At 47.2% G+C, this 23,533-nt stretch overlaps 1 protein-coding gene across 5 annotated transcripts in view; it reads right to left on the bottom strand.

The window, feature by feature from the left end:
• DPYD (dihydropyrimidine dehydrogenase) overlaps positions 1–23,533 on the bottom strand; it is a 609,010-nt gene that overhangs the window by 459,760 nt on the left and 125,717 nt on the right. For all 5 annotated transcript variants that reach the window (XM_068166235.1, XM_068166240.1, XM_068166238.1 and 2 more), the window contains exon 4: positions 901–988. In XM_068166235.1, the coding sequence (XP_068022336.1) occupies positions 901–988 (88 nt within the window). The remainder of the gene's footprint in view (positions 1–900; positions 989–23,533) is intronic.

The following is a 23,533-nucleotide window of genomic DNA, read 5'->3' as shown; positions in this document are numbered from 1 at the left end:
TAGAATGCATACTCCAATCTCCTAGATTTATGTACTTGAAATATCTGCCAAAGGCATCCTGGCCAGGATTAGGAACAGTGTGACCAGCAGGAGCAGGGAAGTCATTCTGCCCTGTACTCAGCACTGGTTAGGCCCACACCTTGAGTCCTGTGTCCAGTTCTGGGCTCCTGCATTTAAGAAGGATACTTGAATATGTCCAGAGAAGGGCAACAAGGCTGGGGAGGGATCTGGAGCACAGCCCTGTGAGGAGAAATTGAGGGAGCTGGGGATGTTTAGCCTGGAGAAGAGGAGACTCAGGGGAGACCTTATTGCTCTCTACAACTACCTGAAAGGAGGTTGTAGCCAGGTGGGGGTTGGTCTTTTCTCCCAGGCAACCAGCACCAGAACAAGAGGACACAGTCTCAAGCTGCACCAGGGGAGGTTTAGGCTGGAGGTGAGGAGAAAGTTCTTCCCAGAAAGAATAATTGGCCATTGGAATGTGCTGCCCAGGGAGGTGGTGGAGTCACTGTCCCTGAAGGTGCTCAAAACAAGATTGGATGTGGCACTTGGAGCCATGGTTTAGTTGTCATGAGGTGTTAGCTATTAGGTAACACGTTGGACTTGATGATCTCTGAGGCCTTTTCCAACGTGGTTGATTCTGTGATTCTGTGATTCTATGACCTGAAAACCATCAAACTTGAAAACTTTATAGAAAAAGTGCCATGAAGAAATGGATCTGCACAAAACAGCAGCAAACATAATTAGAAAGGAGCTGACTGTTGAAGTTTGAATCATCTGTTGTAAATTCTACCTTTTTTTTCAGACTTCACCAAGCTAAACCTTGAAATGCAATCTGACGAGCAGAACTGTAAGGAACTGCTGTTAGCTCCTGCCATGTAGTGCTGCTAAGCCTGAGTTTACCTTGTTTGCAATACTGGTGATGAATGACTTGATGTCCAGATTCGTTGGGCAGCTCTTCTGACAGGGAGCATCTGCACACTTCAAGCACCTGCAGGAATAAAAGTAAACGTGTCAAGAGGACGTGGAACACAAATGCTGCCAATGGTGTAAGGGTTTCAAGTTATTGTGGGAGAAGATAAGGCACAAAGGAATGATCACAGAATCACACAGTTCAGGGCTGGGAGGGACCTCAAGGACGGTCAGGGACACCTCACACTACATCGAGTTGCTCAAAGCCATATCCAGCCACATTCAGCCTGGCCACAAAAACCTCCAGGGATGAGGCTTCCACCACCTCCCTGGGCAACCTGTGCCAGTGTCTCACCACCCTCATGAGGAAGAACTTCTTCCGAACATCCAGTCTCAATCTACCCATTTCTAGTTTTGCTCCACCCCACCACCAGTCCTATCACTCCCTGACACCCTAAAAAGTCCCTCCCCAGCTTTCTTGTAGCCCCCTTCAGATACTGGAAGGCCACAAGAAGGTCTCCTCAGAGCCTTCTCTTCTCCAGACTGAATAGCCCCAACTCCCTCAGTCTGTTTCCACAGCAGAGGAGCTCCAGCCTTCTGATCACCATTGTGGCCCTTCTCTTAACACCTTCCAGCACCTCCAGATCCTGCAGGAGCTCCAGAACTGGACACAGTGCTCCAGGTGGGGTCTCACCAGAGTGGAGCAGAGGGGGAGAATCACCTCCTTCTACCTGCTGGCCACACATCTCTTGCTGCAGCCCAGGCTCTGCTTGGCTTTCTGGGCTGCAAGTGCACACTGCTGGCTCATGTTGAGCTTCTCATACCCCAGCACCCCCAAGGCCTTTTCTTCAAGGGCTGTTCTCAAGCCAGTCCCTGCCCAGCCTATATCGGTGCTTGGGATTGCCCCAGCACAGATGCAGGACCTTGCCCTTGGTCTTGCTGAACTTCATGAGGTTTAGCTGAGTATTGTCACAAAATTTGTGTGTAAAATCTCAAGCACTACAGGATCATTACTGACTTGCATTCAGCACTTAGTTACATTCTGTTCTCTCCACAGTAGAATGCAGTCACAAACATATGGACTCCACATGCCCAAGTACATAGCTAATTACACAGAAATAATTTTTCTCCTGGAATCCCACAGTGCTACACTTCTGACCATTTCATTTTTGTATTTGATAAAAACATCTGTGCTGTGAATCTGAATGTATTAACCACGTTCTGTAAGTGTCACTGTGAATTAAATCCTGGATGCTGGACAACTTCACAACAACAGCAGTAGCATTTCCACGGAGGAAGCAATTACTTTTGTGCTGTATGTGCCAAAGAAAAAGAATGGCTGCTAGATTTTCAAGTCACTTTACAAGTTGCCTGTGATATGTCTGTGAGTTCTGAAAACAATTCAGCAGTGATGTGCATGCACCCAGCTGAAGTCCCCAAGATCCTCTTCTTCCAATCCCAAACAACAACCACCCAACAGTATGTGCCCAGGCAGCCAAGAGGGCCAATGGCATCCTGGCCTGCATCAGGAACAGTGTGGCCAGCAGGAGCAGGGAGGTCATTCTGCCCCTGTACTCAGCACTGGTTAGGCCACACCTTGAGTCCTGGTGTCCCAGTTCTGGGCTCCTCAGTTTAGGAAAGATGTTGACTTGCTAGAAGGTGTCCAGAGAAGAGCAAGAAACTTGGTGAGAGACTTGGAAACACAGCCCTGTGAGGAGAGGGCTGAGGGAGCTGGGGTTGCTTAGCTGGAGAAGAGGAGACTCAGGGGTGACCTTTATTGCTCTCTACAAACTACCTGAAGGGGGGTTGTAGACAGGTGGGCTTGGTATCTTCTCCCAGGCAACCAGCACCAGAACAAGAGGACACAGTCTCAAGCTGCCCCAGGGGAGGTTTAGGCTGGATGTTAGGAAGAAGTTCTACACAGAGAGAGTGATTGCCCATTGGAATGGGCTGCCTGGGGAGGTGGTGGAGTTGCCATCACTGGAGGGGTTTAGAAGGAGACTTGATGGGTGTGCTTGGTGCCATGGTTTAGTTGATTAGGTGGTGTTGGATGATAGGTTGGATGCGATAATCTTGAAGGTCTCTTCCAACCTGGTCTATTCTATTCTTTCTATTCTATTCTATTCTATTCTATTCTATTCTATTCTATTCTATTCTATTCAGCAATAATTTATTGCCCATTCTTGCATAGTCCTCACTGAAGGTGTAACACCTCAGGTAGTCCATGCAAGGAGCAGTAAGCAAATCTAACAATAGCAATAATAAAAAAAAGAGGTAAAATTAAACAGCCAAACAACTAAAATAGTTATTTATTAAACACTATGGTGGGTTTAGGAATTACCCACCCCCCCACCCCCCCCAACATAAATTTGGACAATTGCATCCCAAAATAAATCACCAGATGAGCTTAGAAGGTTTTGGAAGTAAATGAATCTCTATCTACAAGCAAACTAAAACATGAAATGCAATGAGTATGTACAGGAGATATATTTACAAGTTCTAAACAACACAGAGGCCACTCTGGACAAAGCCAGGGAGCTACCAACAGCCTCCTTCTCCCCACCCTTCCTTCCCCACACACCTCCCTGTACAAGGGAAAGAGGAGAAAAGGAGAAAGGAGTTAGTATAGCCCTGCTTGTACTTGACCAGAGCAAGGAACACAGCCAAGGTCAGCAAAGCCAAGCAAAGGTACCAGGTAAGAGCAGCTGCAGTGTAGAAGGAGAAAAGAGAAAGAATCATTTATGCAAGTGATTTCAGCCACATTAGCAAGCCAATGGGATTATCCAGACCTTATCTATGTCATTGTTCTGTGTCCAAAGGTAATTTTATTTACCTATAACTATTTTCTAGTCACTGCCTCTGGAAATTTCCTAGCCATTAGCCTATAACTGTAAAGAAAACTAAAGTATTTGCACACACTTTGGGGTTTACAGATCAATGATCAATATAGGTCATATACCACACTACTAATTATCTTGGGATTCATAGAAACATAAAAACATAGAATGCTCTGGGCCAGAAGGAACCTCTAAAGCTCATCCAGTCCAACCCCCCTTCAGTCAGCAGGGACATCCACAACTAGATCAGGTTGCCCAGGGCCTCGTCCAGCCTCGCCTTCAATATCTCCAGGGACGAGGCCTCAAGCACGTCCCTGGGCAACCTCTTCCAGTGTTCCACCACCCTCAGAGTAAAGAACTTGTTCCTCATATCCAATCTCAATCTGTTCTGCTCTAGTTTGTAGCCATTTCCCCTCATCCTGTCACTGCAGGCCTTTGCAAACAGTCTCTCTCCATCCTTCTTGTATCCCCTTTCAGGTACTGGCAGGCTGCTATTTGGTCTCCCCAGAGCCTCCTCTTCTCCAGGCTGAACACCCCCATCTCCCTCAGCCTGTACTCATAGCAGAGCTGCTCCAACCCCCTGATCATTTTCATGGCCTCCCCTGGACCTGTTCCATCAGGTCCATGTCCTTCCTGTTTTGAGGGCTCCAGACCTGTAGACAGTACTGTAGGTGAGATCTGAACAGAGAAGTTCCTGAAGTAATTTCTGATGATTTTTCAATGTTGTTTTGTTAACATAAAGAACATATGTAAGCTAGTTTGAGCAGTCTTTAGGAAATGAAATAAAATTTGGGATTTATGTATTATCTGAGCACAGCTACTTAAGCTCCACAAGCCCACCTGAATTATTGTCACGTAGTGATAGACAAAAAAAAACCCCAGAGTGGAATTTACTGAGATAGAATATTTTCAAACACAGAAAAGCTGCCAGAGGCCTATGGACTGCAGAGCCAAAGAATCACAGAATCACAGAATTTCAGGGGCTGGAAGGGACCTCAAATGATCATCCAGTCCAACCCCTTGCAAGAGCAGGAGCACCTAGAGCAGATCACACAGCAACACATCCAGGCAGGTTTTGAATATCTCCAGAGAGGGAGACTCCACAACCCCCCTGGGCAGCCTGTTCCAGGGCTCTGTCAACCTCAAAGGGAAACAATTCTTCCTCATGTTTCCATGGAACTTCCTGTGGCTCAGCTTCCAACATTGCCCCTTGTGCTGGCATTGGCAGAAGTGAAGAGCACACCAAAAGGAATGAAATGCCTGAAATATTGCAATGAAGAACTGGCCTGACTTTGTCAATCACACACATTGATTTTGTTTTCTTCTTTTCATTGTTTGTTTGGTTTTTTTTAATTAAGGGTGGAATAAGAGAGAAGGCAAAGTCAGTGGGTTGAGATCCCCTCCCCCCAGCCCCCAACTAATTGCAAACAACCTCCCAGAGTAAATTCCCCAGGAACACAAACTCAGAACTCGGAAGCAAAATGAAAGTTGTATTAACAAAACGTAAGCTCAAGTCTAGCAGTGTAGAGTGCAATGGATATGTCCCAAACACATTGACACGTAATTCAATAAAAAACAAATACAAGGATCCCCTTGTACAGAACTACACCCACCCTGGACAGCCCAGAGGGCTGCTTGCAGCCTCCTTCACCTTTCCCTTCCTGGTACCTCACAGACACAATGAGCCAGCAGAAGGTCAGGAGAGAGGTAAGTGAGCAAGCCATGCAAAGCCACAGAGAGAAGTGAAAAGGAGACAGGATAGTTGGTGCAGCAAACTATGTCCTAGTCAGCAGGCAAACGGGATGATGCAGACACAGCTATACTACTGTTCTGTATCCAGTCCCCTACTTTGTTTACCTTTTTACTCAAAGATGTCCAGAAAGTTCCTACTCATGTTTATAACTAAGACACCAAGCTAAAGTACCAGCCTCAAACTATAACAGCTTCCTCTTCACTATCAGCTAGCTGAGGATTGCAGACACTACAGAACCAGCAAAATTTGAAGGTACACATTGACTGCAATGACCCCGTGAAGTGCTACAGGCTGGGGTCAGAGTGGCTGGAGAGCAGCCAGGCAGAAAGGAACCTGGGGGGTACTGGTTGATGGTAGGCTGAACGTGAGCCACCAGTGTGCCCAGGCAGCCAATGGCATCCTGGCTGGGATCAGGAACAGTGTGGCCAGCAGGAGCAGGGAAGTCATTCTGCCCCTGTACTCAGAATTGGTTAGGATTGTGTCCAGTTCTGGGCCCCTCAGTTTAAGAAAGATGTTGACTTGCTGGAACATGTCCAGAGAAGGGCAACAAAGCTGGGGAGAAGTCTGGAGCACAGCCTTGTGAGGAGAGGCTGAGGGAGGTGGGGATGTTTAGCCTGGAGAAAAGGAGGCTCAGGGCAGACCTTAATGCTCTCTACAACTACCTGAAGGGACGTTGTAGCCAGGTGGGGGTTGGTCTCTTCTCCCAGGCAATCAGCACCAGAACAAGAGGACACAGTCTCAAGCTGTGCCAGGGGAGGTTTAGGCTGGATGTGAGGAAAGAGAGATTGGCCATTGGAATGTGCTGCCCAGGGAGGTGGTGGAGTCACCATCCCTGGCAGTGTTTAAAAAGAGCCTGGATGAGGCACTTGGTGCCATGGTTTAGCTGATTAGACGGTGTTGGGTGATAGGTTGATGATCTCGAAGGTCTTTTCCAACCTGGTTAATTCTGTACACATGGTAGTGGCTGTTTGGATTTTCTCACAGAGCTAGTCATGGGGAAAAGGTCCCAGAGGAAATATTTCAAGGAAAATAGTTCTCAGAAGCTGCAAAAGCTGTGAAATCTGATGAAGCCATATAGAGTCTCAACACCACAGTGGGTTCAGTTAGTCAGGATATCAGAAAGCTCTGGCAGAACAGCAGCAGCAGCAGCTGTGGCAGTTAGGGCCCAGCACTCCCCACTGACAGGCACATGCTAGAAATGCTTCAACAAGCAAAGACAGGCCAAGACAAGACCTCACAGGCTTGATGTGAACACAGTACCCAGCCAGGAGGGTGCTCTTAGCATTTCACAGAATCACAGAACGTTAGGGGCTGGTAGGGACCTCAAAAGATATCCAGTCCAATCCCCCTGCCAGAGCAGGATCACCTAGAGCAGATCACACAGGAACACATCCAGGTGGGTTTTGAATATCTCCACAGAAGGGGATACTCAAAAACCCCTGTGGGTTGTGGAACAAATTGAAAGCCAACAAAATGTTATTACTAGAAGTTTGGGGGGGGGGGGGGGGGGGGGGGGGGAAGGAGATACAGCAGGAAAAATACACCACCAGGAAGGCAGTCAGGAAGGCATAGCAGAGGAGTATTATGCATTTTTAAAAGGCAGCAATTCATGGTGGCTTATTTTTTTTTTTGTTTTCACTTTCCTGAATCTGGTTCCCTTTAAAATACAACAGGTCTGTGCCCAAGACCAAAAGAATTGTACTTAACATAGATCTCTGTGGATTATAACTGGAACAATCTCGTGTCAAAACTGACTGGAATGGCAGTAAACAGAATAAGCAGTACCCATTCTGGCTAGCAAGCACCTTCACCAAATTATTTGGAATTAGTTCACACATCACAGCTGTTAAAAATGTCAGCTGTTGGGGAGGGAGGGAAGGGAGGGGAGAGTAACTCAAACTTAAGTGGGAGCTCTGGGGAGGAGAGGAGGGTGCCATGAATATGCCAGTCCAGACTTTCTCTTCTAATAATACTATCTTCTGATTCTCTGAACACTCTGCAGACTGAAGTGCACCAGGCTGCCATTAATCCCACTTATCACTCTGACAGCTCAGTAATTACACTCCCGCTCTAGCTAGGTACTGTAAGGTACTGTAGTCCTAATAGAACACCAGGCAGTGTGCAGAGAGCATGCTGCTGAGGTGTTTTATTAAACTTCGGGGGTTGATCATCGAGTGACATTAGTGTTGACCTATTTTTCTATCTGACAATAAATTATCCTTTGACTATACCATAATAGATATTACAGAGTGCATTTGCTGTGCCAGAGGTATTGCATATCGGTTGCCCAGGGAGGGGGGTGGTGGAAGCCTCATCCCTGGAGGTTTTCCAGGCCAGGCTGGATATGGCAGTGAGCAACCTGCTGTAATGTGAGGTGCCCCTGCCCACGGCAGGGGGGTTGGAACTGGATGATCCTTGAGGTCCCTTCCAACCCCAACAATTGTATGATTCTATTTTGGTGACCCAGGCAAAAAAAGCATAAATAAAAGAGGTAGATTCACCATCACCAAGCAGAAAGCTCTTACACACACTGCTGCAAGGGATTGTTTCATTGAAAAATCACAGGCAAAATACCATGCTTAAAGGAATACACTGACAATTACCATAAGCTGCAGTGCCATGTGCATGTCTCCATATCACAGTATCACAATACATTAAAGGTTGGAAGGGACCTCCAGAGATCATCCAGTCCAACCCCCCTGCCAGAGCAGGATCACCCAGAGTAGTCCACACAGGAATGCATCCAGCTGGGTTTGGAAAGTCTCCAGAGAAGAAGATTCCACCACCTCTCTGGGAAGCTTGTTCCAGTGCTCTGTCACCCTCACTGTAAAGAAGTTTCTCCTCGTGTTGAGGTGAAATCTTCTGTGTTCAAGCTTGTACCTGTTCTTCCTTGTCTTATTACTGCACAGCACTGAAAAGAACTTGGCCCCCTCCACTTGACACCCACCTCTCAGATATTGATAGACATTGATCAGACCCCCTCTCAGTCTTCTCTCCTCCAGACTAAACAGCCCCAGGGCTCTCAGTCTCTCTCCATAGAAGAGATGCTCAAGTCCCCTATTATCCTTGGGTCCTTTTGATTTAATTGTCTCCCAATCTGTGAAATCCCAACTTTCATTTCACACTGGTTTGAGCTCAAAATAATGTAAACGACAAGGTAGGAACTGAGATTAATTTCTGTAATTCTCCCAGTAGCTCCTGCCAAATTTAAATTGAGAGCTACATACTCACTATTAAAAACAAAACAAAACAAAACCAAAGAAAGAATCACAGAATCACAGAATCACCAAGGTTGGAAGAGAGCTCAAAGATCATCGAGTCCAACCTGTCACCACAGACCTCATGCCGACTAAACCATGGCACCAAGTGCCACGTCCAATCCCCTCTTGAACACCTCCAGGGATGGTGACTCCACCACCTCCCTGGGCAGCACATTCTAATGACGAAACAACAACAAAAAACCACACAGCAAACAAAACAACCACATAGGAAAACCAACAAAATGAAACAGCCATGGGTTTTAAGTGGTCATCCAATTCTGGACTGCATAAGAAAATACAGAGCATTAGACCAACTTAGCCCAGTGCTAATCTCAGAGCATGTATCCTTCCAACTTCCAGAAAACATCCTGTTAGTAGTTTCCCCCCAACTCCATTTGTCCTGAAAGATCCCACATCCACTTTCTCAAAAGGATATCAGGAATAAAACCCTGTGGTAGCTTTAGGCTCTGCCTTTAAATTTTTTCACAGATCTTGAGTAGAAAAGTAGTAAAATGTAAATAGATCACTATTGGGTGTCATAAAGAAAATAAAGATACTTCTAAACAATCCCATTGGAGAGATAAGGAACTTAAACTGGTTGTACCAGAACAACTCAACTCTCCTCTCCTCTCCTCTCCTCTCCTCTCCTCTCCTCTCCTCTCCTCTCCTCTCCTCTCCTCTCCTCTCCTCTCCTCTCCGAACCCTCTCCGAACCTCTCCTCTCCTCTCCTCTCCTCTCCTCTCCTCTCCTCTCCTCTCCTCTCCTCTCCTCTCCGAACCTCTCCGAACCTCTCCGAACCTCTCCTCTCCGAACCTCTCCTCTCCGAACCTCTCCTCTCCGAACCTCTCCTCTCCTCTCCGAACCTCTCCTCTCCGAACCTCTCCTCTCCTCTCCTCTCCTCTCCGAACCTCTCCTCTCCGAACCTCTCCTCTCCTCTCCGAACCTCTCCTCTCCGAACCTCTCCTCTCCTCTCCTCTCCTCTCCGAACCTCTCCTCTCCGAACCTCTCCTCTCCTCTCCGAACCTCTCCTCTCCGAACCTCTCCTCTCCGAACCTCTCCTCTCCTCTTTGCTCTGCAGAGATACTAACTTGCTTCTGCTTGACCTTGGCTGCATTGTTTTGGTTAAGTCTAACATCATCTTTCTCTGCTCCTTTCTCCCTTCTTTTGTACAGGGGGGGTCTGGGTAGGAAGAAAAGGAGAAGCTAGTAGCTTCCCCTCCTCTTTGACCAGGGGAGTCCTTCTGCTGTTTATTAATTGTAAATACCTGTAAATATTGTAAATCCTTTATATTTTGTACCTATTTGTTGCATTCCATTGTAGGTTGCCTGTAAATACAGCTTCCATTTGCTTCCAGCTGGGCTGGTCTGCCAAAGTTAAGGGTGGTGGGGGGTGGGGGGAATTTTCAATCCACCACAAAGCCCCACAAATGCTATGCAAATACAGCATATTTCTATAGATATTTATGCAGAGAGTTTCATTTGGCACAGCTTTACAGACATGCCTGTGCCTACGTAATGACACAAAGCCACCTTTCCCATCCACCTGAGCTCACAATTTATCTCTCTTATTGAACAGTGTTAAATTATACTTATGTAACCCCAGTGAACTTCCAGTCTTTAACTTCATCTCCTCCCATGTTACCACACTGAAGTTATTTATTAAGGTAAGCGTGCTTATAAATCTTGCAGGCACCAAATAGCTCAGGCAAAAGGATCATTAATGCAGTACCCCAACGTTATCAGCGATCAGTTTTGTCAGTGCAAAATAAACACCCAAAGTCATGCATGTACACACACACAAACTCATTCAACTGAGCCACCAGTGTGCACTTGCAGCAGAGAAAGCAAACCACATCGTGGGCTGCATCAAGAGGAGCACAGCCAGCAGGTCAGGGGAGGTTGTAAGTCGTGTGATGCTTTAGCCCACACACACCAACGATAAAGCACAGCTCACCCAGTCGGAGAAGTGAATGAAGGCTGTGTTTTACAAGCAAAACTACACTCTACAATGGAATGCAATGAATATGTACAAAATATACAGTATTTACAATATAATACAAGAATTCACAGGAAAGAACACAAACACCGATCCTCCCGAGGAGAATCCCCCCTCAGGTTCCCCCCAGACCTCTCTCTCCTCCTCCTTCCCTTTCCCATAGTAGTTAATTAGGTGAAAAAGAAGAAAGAGAGAGAAAAAGGTATTAAGGGAAATTCATTAGCTCAAAGCAGTTGTTAAGAAAGTTAGTTATTCTTATCAGTTGCAGTCCAGAGTCAGTTGCGTGCTCTATGGCCAAGAAGTGAAAAGTCAGACAGACTGAAGCTGGAGCTGGAGTGAGTGAGAGAAAGAATGCTGGAGATATTTGCTATGGTACATCTCACACCTGACCAATGAAATTCATTTAGAATTAATCCTTGTTTTATTTTTTACATCTAAACATTCAGCTAGAGAATTCTGCAGCTCTCTTTCTTCAGTGCACAGCCTACCCTGTCACAGAAGTGATTCTCCCCCTCTACTCCACTCTGGTGAGACCCCACTGGGAGCACTGTGTCCAGTTCTGGAGCCTCTATTACAGGAAGGATCTGGAGGGGCTGATCTAATGCAAGGTGTCCCTGCCCATGGCAGGGGAGTTGGAACTGGGTGATCTCTTCCCACCTTGGTGATTCTGTGATTCTGTGATCCTTGAAGTCCCTTCCAACCCTAACAATTCAGTGATTGAATGATTCTAATTCACAGAATCACAGTATCACAGTATCACCAAGGTTGGAAGAGACCTCAAAGATCATCAAGTCCAGCCTGTCACCACATACCTCATGACTAAACCATGGCACCAAGTGCCACGTCCAATCCCCTCTTGAACACCTCCAGGGATGTGGTGACTCCACCACCTCCCTGGGCAGCACATTCCAATGGGTAATGACTCTCTCTGTGAAGAACTTTCTCCTCACCTCCAGCCTAAACTTCCCCTGGTGCAACTTGAGACTGTGTCCCTTTGTTCTGGTGCTGATTGCTAGAGAGAAGAGGCCAACCCCTTCCTGGCTACAACCACCTTTTAGGTAGTTGTAGAGAGCAATGAGGTCACCCCTGAGCCTCCTCTTCTCCAGGCTGAACAACCCCAGCTCCCTCAGCCTCTCCTCACAGGGCTGTGCTCAAGGCCTCTCCCCAGCCTTGTTGCCCTTCTTTGGACAAGTTCAATTGACCTCTAATAAAAATGGGTGCTAATGAAACCAAACCAACAACACAGAAAGCGCAGTGGGTTACAAAGCTCTGAGGACAATGAAAGGATAAGGCACTTCAAAAGTAGTGATTTTTATTTTTCAATTAAATAAAAAGGGAGGAAAAAAAAAGGAACCTACAAAAGTTGCAGATTTCTCTTGGGAATGCAAGAAACCCTGAGATATGCCTCGGCATAAAAATGACAAGAAAGTAAATGAGGAAAAGAGAGGATAAAATGCTAACAAATTTCTGTACCAACATCTTCTTCCTTAGGGAAAAAAAAAATACCATAAAGCAGTTCTCTGCTCTTGTGTACAGAAAAAAAAAGGCCAAACCAAATCCCAACAACAACCAAACAAAACTCAATTTTCAATGGATACTTTCCATTGTTTAATTGGTGAAACATTACCCAGTGTGGTATTTAGAAGTTAAAATATCTGACCAAGAGATTGTGCCTGGAGATATTGAAGCTGAGGCTGGACAGGGCTCTGGGCAACTTGATCTAGTTGGGGATGTCTAGTTGGGAGCAGATGTTGGTCAGTTAGAGGGTAGAAGAGCTCTGCAGAGGGACCTCGACCGACTGGACAGATGGGCAGAGTCCAACAGGATGGCATTCAACAAATCCAAGTGCTGGGTGCTGTACTTTGGCCACAACAACCCCATGCAGAGCTACAGGCTGGGTGGAGAGCAGCCAGGCAGAGAGGGACCTGGGGGTGATGATTGACAGCCGCCTAAACATGAGTCAGCAGTGTGCCCATGTGGCCAAGAAGGCCAATGGCATCCTGGCCTGCATCAAGAACAGTGTGGCCAGCAGGAGCAGGAAAGTCATTCTGCCCCTGTACTTAGCACTGGTTAGGCCACACCTTGAGTCCTGTGTCCAGTTCTGGGCCCCTCAATTGAAGAAGGACATCAAGACACTTGAATGTGTCCAGAGAAGGGCAACAAGGCTGGGGAGAGGCCTTGAGCACAGCCCTGTGAGGAGAGGCTGAGGGAGCTGGGGTTGTTTAGCCTGGAGAAGAGGAGGCTCAGGGGAGACCTCATTGCTGTCTACAACTACCTGAAAGGAGGTTGTAGCCGGGAGGGAGTTTGTCTCTTCTCTCTAGCAACCAGCACTAGAACAAGGGGACACAAGCTCAAGCTGCACCAGGAGAGGTTTAGGCTGGAGGTGAGGAGAAAGTTCTTCACCGAGAGAGTTGTTAGCCATTGGAATGTGCTGCCCAGGGAGGTGGTGGAGTCACCATCCCTAGAGGTGTTCAAGAGGGGATTGGACGTGGCACTTGGTGCCATGGTTTAGTAATGAGGTCTGTGGTGACAGGTTGGACTCAATGATCTTTGAGGTCTCTTCCAACCTTGGTGATACTGTGATACTGTGATGTCCTTGGGGATGTCCCTGCTGACTGCAGAGGGGGTTGGACTGGATGACCTTTGGAGGTCTCTTCCAACCCAGACCGTTCTATGATTCTATTATGCTATGATTCTATGATTCTAAGGGCAACATAGCTACATGGCTACCTATAATTCTCTACTCTACTGCAAAAGTTATTGGTGAGAACCTACTGTCACAGCTGTCAGCTGTGAAAAAAGACTTGCTGCCATTTTTTTTTCTTTAGGAAAACCCCAAAATACCCCAAACTAAAACATCAAACTAACAAAGAAACAAACAAACATCCATTGCCCCTTTGTCTTCCTGTTCATTCCATTTCATGATGGATAGAAAAGGAGAAAGAGGGTTGCAGCCACTGTCCTGCTGGGATGAGTGCCGAGTGCAAGGGATTGGGAAATGCTCTCTAGCTGACCAATTGCACACTGCAAAGAGCAAAACAATCACATTCCATGGGTGTCAAGAACAACATCCTGACATGGTGGCACCATTGGACAGGAACATGCTGCAGAAGCATGTGGTTGGAATGGAATGGAATGGAATGGAATGGAATGGAATGGAATAGAATAGAATAGAATAGAATAGAATAGAATAGAATAGAATAGAATAGAATTAACCAGGTTGGAAGAGCCCTTCGAGATCATTGAGTCCAACCTATCATCCAACACCACCTAATCAACTAAACCATGGCACCAAGCACCCCATCCAGTCTCTTCCTAAACATCTCCAGTGATGGTGACTCCACCACCTCCATGGGCAGCACATTCCAATGGCAAATAACTCTTTCTGGGAAGAACTTATTCCAAACATCCAGCCTAAACCTCCCCTGGCACAGATTGAGACTGTGTCCTCTTGTTCTGGTGCTGGCTGCCTGGGAGAAGAGACCTGGCTACAACCTCCTTCCAGGTAGTTGTAGACAGCAATAAGGTCACACCTTAGTCTCCACTTCTCCAGGCTAAGCAACTCCAGCTCCCTCAGCCTCTCCTCACAGGGCTGTGCTCCAAACCCCTCTCCAGCATTGTTGCCCTTCTCTGGACACCTTCCAGCAACTCAACATCTTTCTTAAACTGAGGAGCCCAGAACTGGACACAGGACTCAAGATGCGGCCTAACCAGTGCAGTGTACAGGGGCAGAATGACCTCCCTGCTCCTGCTGGCCACACTGTTCCTGATGCAGGCCAGGATGCCATTGGCCCTCTGTCTTGGCCACCTGGGCACACTGCTGGCTCATGTTCAGCCTACTATCAACCACTACCCCCAGGTCCCTCTCTGCCTGGCCACTCTCCAGCCACCTTGTCACCAGCCTGTAGCACTGCATGGGGTTGTTGTGGTCAATGTGTAAAACCTGTTGGGGTTTATTGGTTAATGAATTGATAAGAAAGAGAGCAATAAAACAAACGGGGGTCAGGGGGGTTAGGGCTTCTCTAGGGACTTGTGGGTCTGTTAGTTAGCTGCTGCTTCTGGCCAGGGCTTTGGTGTAGGGATGCTGCTATGGATATGCTCAGGGCTTCTGTTAGCTGCTGTGTCTGTTACGGGCTTCTGGGACTTCTGCTGTAAGTGGGATTCTGAGACTCTGTAATTCAGGGGATTCTACAACACAGTAATAAAGTTCTTTTGGGAGGACTTCTGAGATTCTCTGCTCTTTACATCTCTGGAATCTTGTTGCTAGAGTGGCAAAGGGGTTTGTGTAGCCATTCATCACCCAAGGGGCCCTGAATCAGGGGATTGCAACAAAAGAGATTAGAAAGAAATGAGGAGATTTTGTTGCCAAACTTAAATGCTAAAACACAGTAAGACTTGATATAACAGTTTAAGGAATAGCAAAGATAAATGATACTTAGAAGATTATTTGGTTTCATTCAAAGTCAAGACAGAGAAAAAGGGCTGAGAAGTGTGTTGTGTATGTGCAGTGTAAGAAGGAAGACAAAGTAATCTTAAATTAGAGTCAGGTATGAACACAGAAGAAAGAGATAAAATCTCCAAGACATGCCTTTGGTAAAAACCAAACCAAACAAGCAAACAAAAACAGAGTATCTGAAACTGTATAAAAGGCATTGAACACAGACTATGCAAGCAGGCACCATGGTCCTGGATTTGTAATGCTGGAAACAGAGATGCTGAGCCTATTAGCGATGCACAGCAGCCATAGGAAACAAAACATTCAGTATCATGTCAGTTTGCCACAGAAGATCATAGATGAAGAATGAAGAAGAGACTCCCACATCATCAATGTGGCCTCTTCAATCACCTGGGAGTACTGGGAGCACTCTGTGGACGCACAGAAAATCAGATGACTTCTCTGTCATGCAGTAAGAAACACATAGAATGGTCTAGGTCAGAAGGGACCTCCACAGTTCATCCAGTCCAACCTCTCTGCAGTGAGCAGGGACATCCTCAACGAGATCAGGTTGCCCACAGCCCTGTCCAGCCTCACTTTTAAATATCTCCAGGGATCAGACCCCAACCACCTCCCTGGGCAACCTGTTCCACTGTTCCACCACCCTCATAGTAAAGAACTTGATCCTAATATCCAATCCAAATCTGCTCTTCTCTAGTTTGAAGCCATTGCCCCTGGTCCTGTCACTGCAGACCTTGCGAACAGTCTCTCCTCATCCTTCCTGTAGCTCCCTTCAGGTACTGGAAGGTTGCTATTAGGTCTCCCCAGAGCCCCATATTCTCCAGGCTGAACACCCCCAGCTTCCTTAGCCTGTCCTCACAGCAGAGCTGCTCCAACCCCCTGATCATTTTTGTGGCCCTCCTCTGGACCTGCTCCATCAGGTTCATGTCCTTCATATATTGAGGGTTCCAGAGCTGTACACAGTACTGCAGGTGAGGTCTCCCCAGAGCAGAGCAGAGGGGCAGGATCCCCTCTCTCCATCTCTGGCCATGCTGCTTTGGATGCAGCCCAGGCTGCCATGGGCCTTCTATGCTGCAAGCTCACACTGCCTGCTCATGTCCAGCTTCTCATCCATCAGCACCCCCAAGTCCTTTTCCTCAGGGCTGCTTTCTATCACCTCCTCCCCCAGCCTGTACTGATAGTGAGGATTGTTCTGACCCAGGTGCAAGACCCTGCACTTGCTCTTGTTGAACCTCATGAGGTTCACCTGGGCACCACCTCTCCAGATTGTCCAAGTCCCCCTGGATGACATCTCATCCCTCTGTTGGTAATTTAACAAGACCAGAGAAAGCAAGTCTTAAATCAAGACACTCTACAGCATTAGGGACAGACATGACATTGCTGCTGGCAGCTACAGGATGTGTAAGGGAGGTGCTTTTTATTGAAAGGAAGAAATGCTCAGAGTTTAATGTTAGTCTGCAGCCACAAAATCCTCCTACCCCAGTGCAGCATAATGGCACTTACAGACAGGGTTATTTTCGGACACTTTAAGAGGTAGTGAATCATATGGACAGAGACTCCAAATCATTCCATTCATCAATGACTCATCTCTTTCTTTCCTTCTTTGGCTCTCTTCATGACTGTGATTCTTCTTTTCTCACCTACTTCTGAACCTCCCTGGATTCAGAAGCTCTTCTCTCCCCTTTGCATCTGCTTCACCTTCTTCCTGTTTTCTGTAGCCTCTTTCTCCATTCATCTGAAGCTTTGGCACTTCCGTTCTGTAAGTTTTAATCATTCCTCAGCATAGCTTCATTTTAGTAGATACATGTTGGCAACATTAGAAAAGCAGGACCCAGTGTCTGCCAGCAGATATTTCTGACAGCAAGCAAGTATGCACCAGCCGCTTTTCAGTCCTTCTTTGGCAGGTGGGTTGGACCCTATAAGAGCAGCCCTGAAGAAAAGGCTTTGGGGATGCTGGTGGATGAGAAACTCAACATGAGCCAGCAGTGTGCATTTGAAGCCCAGAAAGCCAACCAGAAAGCCCAGAGCCTGGGCTGCAGCAAAAGAAGTGTGGCCGGAAGGTCGAGGGAGGTGATTCTCCCCTTCTACTCCATTCTGGTGAGACCCCACCTGGAGCACTGTTTTGGAGCCTCTATTACAGGAAGGATCTGAACATGCTGGAAGGTGTCCAGAGAAGGGCCACAAGGATGAGCAGAGGGCTGGAGCTCCTCTCCTACAGAGAAAGAATGAGGGAGTTGGGGCTGTTCAGTCTGGAGAAGAAATGACTCCAAGAAGATCTAATTGTGGCCTTCCAGTATCTGAAGGGGGCTACAAGAAAGCTGGGGAGGGACTTTTTAGGGTGTCAGGGAGAGATAGGACTGGGGGGAATAGAGCAAAGCTAGATGTGGGTAGATTCAGATTACACATTAGGAAGTTCTTCCTCATGAGGGTGATGAGACACTGAAACAAATTGCCCAGGGAGGGGGTGGAAGCCTCATCCCTGGAGGTTTTTAAGGCCAGGCTGTGAACAACCTGATGTAGTGTGAGGTGTCCCAGCCCATGGTAGGGGGGTTGGAACTGGGTGATTCTTGAGGTCCTTTCCAACCCTGACAATTCTATGATTCTATGACACTAGAGGTCCCTTCCAACCTCTAATGTGCTGTGATACCATGATACTGTGATCTTCTGATTTTTTGTCACCCAAATCCAGACTTTCAGATCCTCTGTTCCTGGCAGGTTCGTGCACTAAGCCTGTCTTTGTCTAGGGACCTCTATTCTGTATACTCAGGACCACACTGCCTTGGTATGTGATCAGACTTTGTGAAGAGTGGCTTCCAGAGGTGTTGTGGTTAAGGCTATATGCCTCTAAGAACCAGAGAGGTGACAGTCCTCCAAGGGACTAGATAGATTCAGAAAATTGTAAGGCATGTCAGCCCTGTATCTGCTATATAAGTTGAGTGCAGAGATCATTCAGCCTTTTGCTGGGCTTCATTCTGCCTCTCTCTTCATTCCCTATTCAATATCTTTATTGATGAGGGGCTCGAGTCCATCATCAGTAAGCTTGCAGATGACACAGCTGGGGGCAGGTGTTTATCTGTTAGAGGGTAGGAGGGCTCTGCAGAGGGACCTTGACAGGCTGGACAGGCTCCAACAGGATGGCATTTAACAAGTCCAAGTGCCAGGTTCTGCACTTTGGCCACAACAGCCCCATGCAGAGCTACAGGATAGGGACAGAGTGGCTGGAGAGTGGCCAGGCAGAGAGGGACCTGGGGGTACTGGTTGACAGTAGGCTGAACATAAGCCAGCAGTGTGACTACATGGCCAAGAAGGCAAATGGCATCCTGAACTGCATCAGCAATAGGATGGCCAGCAGGAGCAGGGACGTCTCTGTGCCCCTGAACTCAGCACTGGTTAGGCCATACCTCGAGTCCTGTGTCCAGTTCTGGGCCCCTCAGCTTAGGAAAGATGTTGAGTTGCTGGAATGTGTCCAGAGAAGGGCAACAAAGCTGGGGAGGGATTTGGAACACAAGCCCTATGAGGAGAGGCTGAGGGAGCTAGGGTTGCTTAGCCTGGAGAAGAGGAGGCTCAGGGGAGACCTTATTGCTCTCTACAACTCCCTGAAGGGAAGTTGTAGCCAGGTGGGGGTTGGCCTCTTCTCCCAGGTAACCAGCACCAGAACAAGAGGACACAGTCTTAAACAGCACCAGGGGGGTTTAAGCTGGATGTGAGGAAGAAGTTCCTTCACAGAAAAATGATTGCCCATTGGAATGTGCTGCCCAGGGAGGTGGTGGAGTCACCATCCCTGGAGGTGTTTAGAAGGATACTGGATGGGGTGCTTGGTGCCATGGTTTAATTGATTAGGTGGTGTTGGATGATAGGTTGGACTTGGTCTCTTCCAACCTATTCTATTCTATTCTATTCTATTCTATTCTATTCTATTCTATTCTATTCTATTCTATTCTATCTCTTAAAGTCAGTGCTAAAGTTTCTGAAGTTCCTCTTTCCTGTACACAGGGAATTCATTTCATGATCTGGACAGCTATCCAGACTTAACTGTTACAAACAATGAACAAAAAAAAAATAACACAAGAGCAAAAGAAACCTGCACCCTCTGACTAAAGGATCACAGAGTTGTCAGGCTTGGAAGGGACCTCAAGGATCATCTAGTTCCAACCCTCCTGCCATCGGCAGGGACACCTCACACTACATCAGGCTGCTCACAGCCACATTCAGCCTGGCCTTAAAAACCTCCAGGGATGAGGGACACCTTCCACTTCAGGTTGTTTTGGGCAGTCTGTTGCCTCCCATTCACTTCAGAACTGAAGGAACTCCTTTTTTTTTTGTTTAATTTTATACAAATATCCACAGGTATACAGAAGTATTGATCTGCAGCCTTGTTCCCTTTTTCTTCTATCACTGAAGCATTATGAGACTGCTGTGTTTTCAAAGGTGTTAATCAATATGCAAAATTCATTAAACTATGTCAGAAAAAATCTAGTTACGATTTTCATTACTGTCAACAACAGTTTTCTTTAAACCTTAAAGAGTTTGTAGGCCCAAAAGCAGTAGGCAGAAGTCAGTTTGCAAGTGTAAACACTGATTACATTTCACACTACCTATTCTTTCCTCAACACCATAGGAACACAATAGAGTTTGCTGCTTCTTAGGGCAAAGTCCCTTCCAACACTAACAAATCTATTATTCTATGATCCCTTATTCCAGTAGTGCAAAAGACACACAATCATAGAATCATAGAATCAATAAGGTTGCAAGAGACCTCAAAGATCAAGTCCAACCTGTCACCACAGACCTCATGACTACTAATTCATGGCACCAAGTGCCATGTCCAATCCCTTCTTGAACACCTCCAGGGATGGTGACTCCACCACCTCCCTGGGCAGCACATCCCAATGGCTAACAACTCTCTCTGGGAAGAACTTTCTCCTCACCTCCAGCCTAAACCTCTCCTGGTGCAGCTTGAGACTGTGTCCTCTTGTTCTGGTGCTGGTTGCTAGAGAGAAGAGACCAACTCTTTCCTGGTTACAATCACCCTTCAGGTAGTTGTAGACAGCAATGAGGTCTCCCCTGAGCCTCCTCTTCTCCAGGCTAAACAATCCCAGCTCCCTCAGCCTCTCCTCACAGGGCTGTGCTCAAGGCCTCTCCCCAGCCTCGTTGCCCTTCTCTGGACACGTTCAAGTGTCTCAATGTCCTTCTTCAATTGAGGGGCCCAGAACTGGACACAGGACTCAAGGTGTGGCCTAACCAGCGCTAAGTACAGGGGCAGAATGACTTTCCTGCTCCTGCTGGCCACACCATTCCTGATACAGGCCAGGATGTCATTGGCCTTCTTAGCCACCTTGCCACACTGGTCAATAAGACTTTGATACCTATCTAGAACTCGGACTGTGTGCTTTCAAGTCACACACAGCACCATCCACATGGGAAAGGCCCTCCAAGCCCACCCAGCCCAGCCACTCTGTCCACTGTACCTGCACAGCCTGTCCCTGCACCATGTCCCCAGATGCCAGGTCTGGATGGTTTTTAAACACCTCCAGGGATGGTGATTCCACCACCTCCCTGGGCAGCTGTTCCAGTGCCTCCCAACCCTTTCCACGAAAAAATATTACCTAATGTCCAGCCTAACCCTCCCCTGGCACAGCTTGGGGCCATTCCCTCTTGTTCCATTGTTGGTTACGTGTGAGAAGAGACCACTGCCTACCTCTCTGCACCCTCCTTTCAGGTAGTTGCAGAGAGCAATGAGGTCTCCCCTAAGCCTCCTCTTTTGTAGACTAACCTGCTCCAGCTCCCTCAGCCTCTCCTCACAGCCTTGTTCTTCAGCCCCTCACCAGCTCAGTTTCCCTTCTCTGTGCCTGCTCCAGCTCCTCGATGTCCTTCCTGTGCCGTGGTGTCCAACACTGAGCACAGCACTCAAGGTGTGGCCTCATCCAAGCCATTGATAAAGAAATTGAACAGGGCTGGTCCCAATACTGAGCCTGGGGGAACACCACTTGTGAGTGGCCTCCAGGTGGATTTAACTCCACTGACCACTCCTCTCTGGACCCAGCCAGCCAGTGCTGTCCCCAGCAGAGCCTGTGCCCATCTAAGCCACGAGCTACCAGGGTTTTATGAGGAAGCCATGAGAAATCATGTCAAGGGCCCTATGGAAGTCGAGGTTAACAACATTCACAGCTTTCCCCTCATCCACTGGGCAGGGCATCTTGGCATAGAAGGAGATCAGGTTGGCCAGGCATTCTCCATAATCCGATGGATGGTGAGTGGGTCTGATCACTTGGCTGTCCTTGTAAGAAGCACTTTGTCTGCCAAGCCAACCACTTGTGGCTCAGCCATGCCTAGCCTCATGGAGCTTTTTTAATAAGTACATTTATGTTCACCACAGTAGTGATCCCTTTCACACAGGAGACAGCTGTTACATGTCGTTCAATATCCTTTTAATCCTCTCTAGACCTTAGACAGAAGGGCTGACGAACTGACAGGTTTTATTATAGCTTATGCTGTACACAATAATCTTCTTTCACCTGGACCACTCTCCCACAAGCATTACAGACTTTGACTTATATCAAGGATTATTTCTCGCCTCTTTAGGAGAGAAGAAATTGTTTTTATGTGGCATGAACCTCACCTCGTGTAAATTACCTTTTCACAATATGAAACACCTGTTGTCTGTTGATCTTAATGTCAGTGAAACTCCTTTGTGTTCACTTCAAGTAAAGTACACTGTCCAGGTTCAGTCACAGACAGTTTCCTCCCCAAAATGTGTTCATCATCCACACCCATCTCACCAATGGCACTCTGCACAAAACACCATTGACAACAGGGGCAGACAGCGACCATCCCTTTGCACTGAAAACATTTAATGCACTTAATAAGAGCAGATATAAACAGTTTATGCTAAAGTTTAATGCAACTAAAGTGTGTTAATTGAAAATGAAAGAAAACATCCTCAGTTCAAAACTGCAAAGGCAGAATGAACCAATTTCCAAGCTACAGCGCCACAGAGGCTCTAACCATCCGACCAACAGTGCCAACACTCGCCTGCCTTGCAGTTTAGACATGCCAGCAAATTCACAATTAACATAAGAGTGATTTAAACAAAGGATCTTTGTGGAGAAGCAGTCTTGGACAGGGCAGTAACAGCAGCATCAGCTAACATTTCCCTTGTTTTCAGAGGCATGGATCTACTGGAGAGAGTCCAAGGGAGGGCTACTAGGATGAAGGGACCGGAGCACTGCCTGATGATGAAAGGTTGGGAGACCTGAGGCTGGAGAGAAGACTGAGAGGGGATCTGATCAATGTCTATCAATATCTGAGAGCTGGGGCTCAAGAGGGAGTGGACAGGCTCTGCTCAGTTGCACCCTGGATAAGACAAGGAGCAATGGATATAAACTACAGCACAGGAGGTTCTACCTCAACATGATGAAGAAATTTTTCACTGTGAGGGTCCCAGAGCACTGGAACAGGCTGCCCAGAAAGGTTGTGGAGTCTCCACCTCTGTAGACTTCCCAGTCCTGTCTGGATGTGTTCCTGTGTGACCTGCACTATATTCTATGGTCCTGCTCTGGCAGGGGGCCTGGACCTGAAGATCTCCAGAGGTCCCTTCCAATCCCTAACATCCTGTGAGCCTGTGACCCTGTGATCTGCAAGCCAAAGAATTCTCTGTCTCTTTCTTTACCATCATGCTGCCAACTGACTGAATGCTGATCTGGAATCAAGGTACTTGCAAGTCAGGCTTCATTGGTTTCTGCACATAATTCATTCCCACTGTTCCCAAATCCATTATGCTATTAGCAAGGGGGGAGGGTGCAGGGAAAGGGAGAAAAAAGGCAAACCAGGAAGATTTGTGCAGGCTTTGCTTTTAGAGTCACCTGAACATTTGACCCAACACATCACACACTCTGGAAGTTGGCAAGAACACAAATGACCTCATTGAACTCTGTATTTAAAAGGGACGTTGCAAAAGTTTCAGTTTCACTTATTTTCAGACTTGCAGGAAAAAAACCCACAACATTTTGGGCTGCTGCTGCTGCTATAGTTTCAGAGAAAACTAAGAGGTCAGCCACATTCCCACTGTTTCTTTTCATGAAAGAGAAAAACTATGAGGAGAGACTGAGGGAGCTGGGGTTGCTCAGCCTGGTGAAGAGGAAGTTCATGGGAGACCTTATTGCTGTCTACAACTACCTGAAGGGAGGTTGTAGACAGGCAGAGGTTGATATCTTCTCCCGGGCAACCAGCACCAGAACAAGAGGACACAGTCTCAAGCTGCGCCAGAGGAGGTTTAGGCTGGATGTTAGCAAGAAGTTCTACACAGAGAGAGTGATTGCCCATT

The sequence above is a fragment of the Melanerpes formicivorus genome, unplaced genomic scaffold, assembly GCF_026170545.1.
Source record: "Melanerpes formicivorus ecotype bairdi unplaced genomic scaffold, bMelFor1.0.p_v2 SCAF_99, whole genome shotgun sequence".
Classification (NCBI taxonomy): domain Eukaryota; kingdom Metazoa; phylum Chordata; class Aves; order Piciformes; family Picidae; genus Melanerpes; species Melanerpes formicivorus.
The sequence above is the reverse complement of the archived record's forward strand: the minus strand, read 5'-3'. Positions and strand labels throughout refer to the sequence as shown.